At 55.8% G+C, this 8512-nt stretch overlaps 1 protein-coding gene across 2 annotated transcripts; it reads right to left on the minus strand.

The window, feature by feature from the left end:
• Positions 1-607: 607 nt before the first annotated feature.
• On the minus strand, positions 608-7552 carry LOC103666815 (aflatoxin B1 aldehyde reductase member 4-like). 2 transcript variants are annotated; one of them, XM_008694893.2, is made up of 7 exons: positions 7291-7552; positions 5050-5237; positions 4791-4895; positions 4003-4099; positions 3669-3768; positions 2930-3059; positions 608-1940 (listed from the first exon to the last, which is right to left on the minus strand). In XM_008694893.2, the coding sequence occupies exons 1-7, from the start codon at positions 7502-7504 to the stop codon at positions 1710-1712; spliced, it is 1065 nt and encodes a 354-aa protein (XP_008693115.2). In that variant the 5' UTR covers positions 7505-7552; the 3' UTR covers positions 608-1709. The 2 variants fall into 2 exon arrangements, with proteins under 2 accessions (XP_008693115.2, XP_040501798.1); XM_040645864.1 differs by lacking the exon at positions 7291-7552 and adding an exon at positions 5953-6176 and having other exon boundaries at positions 609-1940.
• Between the last annotated feature and the right edge of the window lie 960 nt (positions 7553-8512).

Raw genomic sequence — 8512 nt, forward strand, 5'->3', positions numbered from 1 at the left:
CCCAGCTTTTTCACTTTCTTGATGGTATCCTTTAAAGCACACATATTTTACATTCTGATAATGTCTAATTCTTTTTTGTCTTCTGTTGTTGGTGCTTTTGGTGTCATCTAAGAAAGCATTGCCTAGCCCAAGGTCATGAAGATTTACTCCTATACTCTAAGAGCTTTATAGTTTTAGCCTGACACTTAGGGCTACAATCCTAGAGTTCATTGTGTGAGTGTGGATGGTGTGAGGAAGGGGATCCACTTCATTCTTTTGCATGTGGATATCCAGTTGCCCCAGCTTCCTTTGTTGAGGACTATTCTCTTGCTATTGAATTTTCTTGACCCACTTGTCTAAAATCATTGAAAGTTTGTGTAAAGGTTTATTTCTCGACTCTCGGTTCTATTTCATTGATCTGTACGTCTACCCTTACGCCACTACCACACTGTCTTTATTACTGTAGCTTTTGGTAAGTGTTGAAATCAAGAATCAGAGAACAGAGTCTTCTTATTTAAGCTTAGAGCTATTGGGCGTCCCTTGAATTTCCACATGAATTTTAGGATTTGTTAATGAATTTCTGTTTTTAAAAAAGACAAAACAAAAAACCAGTTGGACTTGAATCTTTAATCTCAGTTAGGGGGAGGTAGTCATTTGAAGCAACTTGATTTTAGGATAGCTAACTGTGAATGGGAACTGCTACACCATCCTGCTTAAGGGAAGAACGCATTCTATGGTGGATGAAGAGAAGAGAGGGCGACTGCTCCTGTACAGAATAAGATTTTGTCTGCAAGGTGTCTCCCTCTAGATGGCAAAGGGGAGATTTCCTAGAACAGAGCGTGTTTCTGATTGGTGGTCCGGTCTGACATTTCCAAGCGGAGCCCCCTTCCTCACTTCAAGATAAGCAAGCGGACTTCTGCTGCTTGGCCCACACCCCACAGCCCTGCCCAGGGCTAGACTGATTTTTCTGCTCTAGGAATGGTCAAGAAGCAACGATGAGACCTGGGATTTATCTTCCCCAGCGTTGGGTGCCCCCTGATTGGAGTCGGGGGTTGCCAAGGAAAATGGGGACCTTGGCTGCCATGCCACCTTTCCACCTCCAGCAGCAGGAGACCCAGGGCAAGGCTGAGAGTCCTACAGATGACAAGGAGACAGGAGGCTTTCACCAGGACAGGAGTAAAGCCACCGCCGAAATTGAGAGGCTTCTAAAAATGTCACACAGCATCTCAGGAGGAGCCCAGGAGCATCCTTATTCTTCTTGGTGGGGACGCTAACGGTAGGTTTTGGCCCCAAGGATTCTACTTCTAAGTGCCTCTATTTCCAGGTGATTCTGGCTAAGAGAAGTATATTCAGGGTGCACGGCCTGCTCTTCTTCTCCTGTGCGCAGCACAGCGACGGCCACCTCAGCCCTGCCGTTCAAAGTCAGGCTCTGCCCCTGCCCTCTGGGGACTGCAGCTCGTGGTTCTGCCCCGTTGGCAGTAAGCCTCGGGTAGATGAGAATAGGCGGCAGACAGTAAAGGAGACACGTTCGTGGGATTTACTCAGGGCCCAGGCCGGTCAAGTGCCTGCTTTATTCAGACAGGAACGGCCCAAGAGGACCACAGTCCCAGCCTTTACACATTGCGAAGGCAACTGGGAGCCAGGACGGAATCTAGAAAAATATTGCATTGATCCAGACAATCAAAAAAGAGCATTTTCTTGGTTGGTTAAATCGAGTTAAGGCAGACTCATCAGGATTTGAGACTAGAAGAGGTGACGAAAGAGAGAGAAGTCTTTGGCAGCCCCAGCCAGGACTCGTCGCCGTAGAAGTACTTGGGAGATTCGTGGGAGATCAGCTCCCAGGCCTGATTGAAGGCTTGCACCACGGCCGGCTCTAGCGGCCCTTCCTCAGTCGCTGCCAAGTTCTGTGCCAGCTGCCCCATGCTGGACATGCCCAGGATGACCCCGTCCCCGAGGGCACCCTGCAAGGGGAGACAGCCAGGTGTGATTCCAGCCACACATCCTCCCTCCCAGGTCTGCCCTTGCCAAGACCCGGGCTCTGATGTTTATTTATGCCGAATACAGTTCTATAAGGAACCTGGGATGCCTTCAGTGATTTTAACCATGTGACTCAAACCCTGTCGTCTTTCCCTCTGCCGTCACTCTGCTCATCCTCAGACAGACCTGTGCTCAGAGCGCAGCCCGGCCGCTCAGCTGGGTGACGCTTGGCTTACTTACGGGAATCAGAAACTATGTCATACACTTAGCCCCGGTTTTTTGAGAAACTACTCCCTGTGCGTCCAACACTGGGAACTGCGTCAGGCTGATGCGGGTGGGACGTTGTAGCTAGGGAGACCGGGGACGCCAGAGTGAGAGGGGGACCCCAACTCCCACTGAAGTGTGAGTGACGCTAATGGGTTTTGGGCAATTTTCTACCCCTGCACAGCTGTGCGAAGCCATGTCCTCATCTGTAAATCCTGGGGACTGGCACTTCATAGGGCTGGAGAACTAAGAACACGTGAGCGAAGCCCTCATCCGGGCCCTGGCGCTCAGACAGGAGCTTAGGACAACGGAAGGGCTCTCGTCAGCTCTGTCAGCAGGAGAGACTTCGGAGGGAAGAACTGCTTCGGTGGGGCGCCTGGCCGGCTCAGTGGGGAGCACACGACTCTGGGTCTGGGGTTGGGAGTTGGAGCCCTACACTGGGTGTGGAGGGTACTTACGAATAAAACTTTTTTCTCTTTTTTTGACATAGGCTCCATGCCCCACATGGGGCTTGACCTCACAACCCTGAGATCAAGAGCCGCATGCTCCACTAACCGAACCAGCCAGACGCCCCCAAATAAAATGGTTTGGGTAAAAACAAAAACAAACACAAGAAAAAAACAATGAAATCCAACTTAGAAATCACGTCAAGGTAAATGATTCCGGCTCTGCTACGAGGGGCGGCGGGGCCCCCGGACGGCCGGCTCACCTGCAGCTGGGAGTGGTGGTACATCCAGCGGAGGGCGGCTGAGGTCATGCTGGGGGCGCTGCCGCCATACGCAGCCTGCAGGGTCTTCTCCACCAGGGCAATGGCCTTGAAGTGGTTCTCTTTCCAGAAGCTGGGCAGGTGAAGGGAGTGGCACAAGGGTCAATAACCCGGGGTCACGCTGGGCTAGAGCCACAAAGCCAAGCACGGCAGCTGTGCCCACCCAACTCTGCGGAGTGGGGAACCCAGCGCCCTTCCTGCAGCGGCCGGCTTGATTGGGCAGCAGAACCACTGGGCACAGGAGGCAGGTGGGGGGACCCTCACCAAACACCTCAAAGTCGTCTTTCATCTCTTTATGATTCTTAAGAACTGCCTGCCCTCTCTTTACCGAGTGAAGCAAAGGTAAATAATCCGGGGGTGGGGTGGGGTGGGCATGACTCAACCCCAGCCATCCTGAGCCTGCATCCAGGGCTCACTCCTTCCTTCCTGGTAAACACTTCTCAGGGAACCGCTAGGCCTAGGAAGACCCAGTATGAGACCCGGGGGTCACCCTTTGCTCACAGAGCTCCCCAAAATACAAGAAACGCTGCCCAGTTTAGTCATTTCTGTAGGAATCAAGAGACATGGCTCTGGACAGCAGGGGAGACCCAGAAGCCCCAGGAAAGCTGCCCAGAATTTCTGCACGTCAGATAAAGGGAACCCCGCACCCCACCCATCCTGACCCAGCCCATCCCCCGCTCACCGATTTCTGTCGATCTCAGACCACTTATCCCCGAAAAAGCGGCAGACGGGCTGTTTCTTGTCCTTGTCTTCATACTTGTACCTTCCGGTCAGCAGGCCCCCTGCGGGTGGACGCACATCAGAGCCGTGGCCCACCCTGCTCCCAGAGGCTGTTCTGGACTGGGGAGGGGGGAAGAAGGCGACCCAGGAGGGATGGAGGACACGGTCCAGCCTCTCTTCAAACCCCTCCCTGCTATCCAGGTCCCGGGCCGGCCCTCTACCGGGTCAGGAAGAGGCAGAGCTGGGGTCAGGAATGGCCTCCCACCCCAGGGGACCCGCCCCAGAGCAGCCCCTACCAGCCAAAGGGTGGTAAGCATAGAACCGCATTCCGAAGTGCCTGAGGCAGGGGAAGAGCTCCGTCTCCACGTGCCGCGTGGTAGCGTTGTACATGCCCTGCGGGTAGAAGGCCAGCTGCAGGTGTGCCCGTATCAAAGGAAGGGATCCGACAGCTTCCCTGGCACAGCCTGCAGTTCACACCATAACAATCCTAGGACCTTCACAAACACGGCATCTACTTGGTGGAAAGGAAAATTCATTCATTCAGCCCACATTTCTGAGCACCAGCCAGGTGCTGCACATGGATTTCCATCCACACACCAACAGGACAAGGCCCCTGCCCTGAGAGATCGAATAGCAAGGTAGGGCGGCCACAGGTACAATCAAGGAAAGCAGCAGTCGGACTCCACGAGTAAGTTCTGCAAGCGGTGTCAGGCACCATGCAGGGGTCCAAACGTTTGCTGAATGAACTAGGAGAGAAGTAGGGCCTGAGATCGCAGATTCCTCTGGGGCATTGGGAAAGGCTTCCAGGGGACGAGCCATCTAAGCGTGGCCTGAGCACTTCGGACTAGCTAGGAGCAGGGGAAGAATGGTCCAGGCTCACGCACACAGGCAGGAAGCAGGAAGGAAGGGCCCCAGGAGAACACGATGAGGGAAGGGGAGCCAGGCCAGAGCCTAAGGTGCACTGGGAGGCATCCCTGGCTGTCAGCAGGGGAGGGGCTGCGCCGGAGAGGAGGCAGGCAGAGGGGCCAGGAGAACCGGGGATCGGCAGCAGCCCTGCAGATGGGCCCTGCAGCCACAGCCTCACCTGGTACACGGTGGGCACGATCCAGCCGTTGCTCCTGCAGAGGGTACAGATCTCGGCCACCTCCCAGGAGGCGTAGTTGGAGAGGCCAAGCTCCACGAACTTGCCCTGCACGGGAGAGGCCTGGGTCAGAACCCACCGCCACCCAGGACACTGGTAAGAGGAGAGTCGGGTGGGGACCTCTGGAGTGGGGTCTGTCCCTGGCTCAGCTCTGGGACTACCCTGCTGCCTTCTCTCTCTCAGAGCTCGGGGGCGGCCTCACCTCCTGGTGCAGCTGGTGGCAGGCACGGAGCGTCTCCTCCACGGGGGTGTCGTGGTCTGGTACGTGCAGGTAGAAGATGTCCACTCGGGGGCACTGCAGCCGCCTCAGGGATGTCTCCAGCTGGGCCCGCAGACTGTCAGGCTTCAGTGAATTCTCACCCAGTGGATTGGCCTTGGTGGCGATTTTCACTTTGGGGGGGCGGGGAGTGAAATGAGAGTTCAGGGCAGTTTACCAAACACTGGAGAGAGTAAGTAATGACTAAGAGAAAGCCCTGGGTTCCTGTCCCAGCTCTGCCATTACTAGTTCTGTGACCTTGACCAAGTTACTCAACCTCTCTGAGCCTCAACCCTCTCAACTATAAATTGGTTGTGACCATGGTACTATTTCGTGTGCTGGTCCCAAGGCTTGATCAGAACGTGAATGGACGTGTTCATTGTCATCATCGCTCACGTCATCACTACGACGCATTATTTACTAGGCCCTAAGGGTGGGAGACCCAACAGGCGATCCCTGCCCTTGGGGACTCACTGTCTAAGGGGCTGCATGACAGCAAGTGAGGCAGGGATGCACCAGGTGCTGGGGGAGCCCAGGACATAGAGGCGGGAGACCCCCTGTAAGCTCAGGGAAGGCTTTCTTTACGATCTGAATCTTGGTCTCCAGGGGGAAGTCACAGGCTGCCAGTTGAGGAAGGGTGGGAAGGTCATTCCAGAGGGTGAAGACGAGGAGCCATGCCTGCAATTCCAGGGATCTAGAGCTTCAGGGTCAGGGGGTACCCGAGGGAGAGAAGGGCCACAGACCCATGGAAACGGTCTTGAGAGCACCCCGTGGAATGTGGCCCTCCCTGCACACCAGGCAAGTCATCTGACTGCTTGAGACTTAGGAGCAGGCGGCAGGACTGCTCACTTGGAATTGTTCCGTTTGTCCACCTCTTCTTCATGTGAATGAAACTTCGCAGCTGAGGTCAAGGACTTTGGCCCCACTAGCTCTGACCATAAGGAGGGAAGGGATGGAGGGCTTGGAGAAAAAAAGACATTGAGAAAGAAGACCCAGAGTGGTCAGAGAAGGAGCCCGGTGATCTAGAATGGGCGAGCACTGAGACGCAGGCATTCTGTCTTACTGTTCCAGATCTAGCATGCTGTGAATCACAGGAGAAACCAAGCCAGGCTCTAGCAGAGGACAGGTAAGAGCCGGAGGGAGAGATGGTGCCGTGTGCTAACACTATTATTGCTAGTAATCCTAACAGTAACAGCCGACATTGCTGAACTCTAGGGAACTGCCCGGCACTGCCGAATCTTTTCAAATGGCATCAGATTGGTGATGGACATTCCCCTGCCCTTATACAAACCCTCCATTTAGCTCTATCTGCCTGTTCCAACACCCTTGGCACTACCAAATCTCACACCCACTGCCTACGCCCACAGCACTAATGCCTGTCCTCCTCCTCCTCCTCCTGGCAAACCAATCAGTTCTTCAATGTCTAATGTTCCCTCTTCGGAGCTTTCTTCAATGTCCCCCCCCCCCAGAAGTGCTCCCTCTTCCCGGCTTCCCCAGCCTTCTCTAGAACCTGAGCTCCGCAGAGTGGGTTCCTGTCCATTTCCCTTCTAGGACCTCAGAGGCTAGCCCAGAGGGTAGTTAGATCCCCTACCACCCCCACTCCCCCATGCCAGCCCACCGTGCTCCTGTGGCTCCATGGCACTGCCACCCGCAGGAAGCGGGAGGCCGTGCCTACTGAGCATAGCACCCGAAACCCCAACGGAGCAAAGTCTAGGGCCAGAGCAAGGAGGAAGCAGATGCCCCACAGTTTCCCAAGTCGGATCCGGGCGGCGCTCTGCCAGGCAATGCCAGGACAGTACGTGCAGGGTTCCAGCGGATCAGGACCACACGGGGTCCCAGCGGAGGGCGGGGAAGGAGGCAGGGGCTGCACAGCGCCAGATTCCAGCGCTTTCAGTGCCCCCTAGAAGATGAACCAAGTCGTTCCAGACTGTACCTGGAGGGGGACGTCGCTGAGGGAGGGTCCTGGGAGACCTCCTCGGAAGGGAAAGGGAGAGGAAAGGCTGGTCAGGGCAAAGCACTGTCTGGCTGTCCGGGACGACACGTGCATGGGGCCTAAGGAGCAGGCAGTCCACGCGGCTGTGAGGAGGTCAGAGCACAAGAGGGCCCGAAGCCGTGGGTTCTGACGGTGGCCGGGCCAAGGCTGGGGCCGGGTGGGCGCCGCACGGTGCAGGGGAAGGTAGAGGTTACCTTTGCAGTTGCTGCCGCCCAGCCCGAGCCCCATTTCGCCCAGGATGATCTCGGACTGGCCGTCGGCGTATATGAAGGCCGTGTCCAGCTCGGTGTAGCCGCGGTCCAGGAAGGCGCGCACGGCCGCGATGCTGGAGGGCTTGTCCATGCGGTGTCCCATCTCCATGGCGCCCAGGACGGTGGCGGGGCGCCGGGGGGACAGCGGCCGGGACATGGTGGCGGCGGTGGCAGCGGAATCGGTGCCCCACAGGTGGAACTCTATGGTTGGCGCGAGGCACTAGGCTGCAGAAACCAAAGCCAGTTTAAAGCAGAACCCGGCCCCGCCCACCTGCATTGGGGGCGGAGCGCGGGTGGGCCGAGGGAGCGGGGAAGTGTGTCCCCGCCCCCTCCCTCCTCCGGGCTGCACGCCCCTCCCTGGCAGGTAGCCTGGCTCAGCCACAGGAGGCGGAGCTGCGCTAGTGGGAGCGTTCCCGAACGCTGAGGGCTGGGACACCAGGGACCTCGCGTCCAAGTCTCCCCCTCCCTCGGCCGCGCCGTCCCGGGGTCCCGGGGTCCTTGGGAAGGGGGGTTCTCTAAGTGCTAAAGGTCCTGCGAGGAGGCCTTGGTTCGAGCTGTCCAGACACCCTGCGCTCCCAGAGGCCACTCTGCTTCTCCAGTAGGGACCTGCCAGAGGCTCCAGCCCGCGTCCCTGTGGCATGAAAATGAAACGGATGAAAACAAGGAACTGAGAGCCTCGGAATACGCGTACCCAAGCGAAAACCCGGTTCCAAAAAGAAGGCAACATACTCTGCTCAAACAGGGGTAGTAGCAAGTGCTCACTCTCCCAGAAGTATTTTAGACGGAAGGGAATCTGAATTTACACGCGCACAAAATGAAGTGCTGGGGGTGGTCAAGGTGGGTAAATCTAAAACTTTCATTTTTAACCATTGTTTCTAATTTGTTTATTTAAGTAATCTCTACACCCAAGATGGGGCTGAATTCACAACTCAGACATCCGGAGTCACGTGCTCTCCGACCTAGCCAGCCAGGTTCCCCTCATCTTTGACCCTTTAAAAAGATCATTGCGTTGCTATAAAGTTAAACATAAACTTGCCATATGACTCAGCAAAACCTATGTTCACACGAAAACCTATACACCAGTGTTTTTTGGAGGCTTTGCTTGTAATAGACAAAAACTGAAAAGCACCGAAATGTCCCTCCACGGCAGAATGGATAAAGACAT

The sequence above is a fragment of the Ursus maritimus genome, unplaced genomic scaffold (assembly GCF_017311325.1).
Source record: "Ursus maritimus isolate PB19 unplaced genomic scaffold, ASM1731132v1 scaffold_32, whole genome shotgun sequence".
Taxonomy (NCBI): domain Eukaryota; kingdom Metazoa; phylum Chordata; class Mammalia; order Carnivora; family Ursidae; genus Ursus; species Ursus maritimus.

Bases quoted from the DNA above. Each gene is read 5' to 3' on its own strand.
- LOC103666815 (XM_008694893.2), bottom strand. From the start codon at position 7,504: ATGTCCCGGCCGCTGTCCCCCCGGCGCCCCGCCACCGTCCTGGGCGCC. The intron at 4,100-4,790 runs GTGAGGCTGTGG...TTCTACCCGCAG, and splicing joins TCGTGCCCACCGTGTACCAG to GGCATGTACAACGCTACCAC. The intron at 3,769-4,002 runs GTAGGGGCTGCT...GTCCACCCGCAG, and splicing joins TGCTTACCACCCTTTGGCTG to GGGGCCTGCTGACCGGAAGG.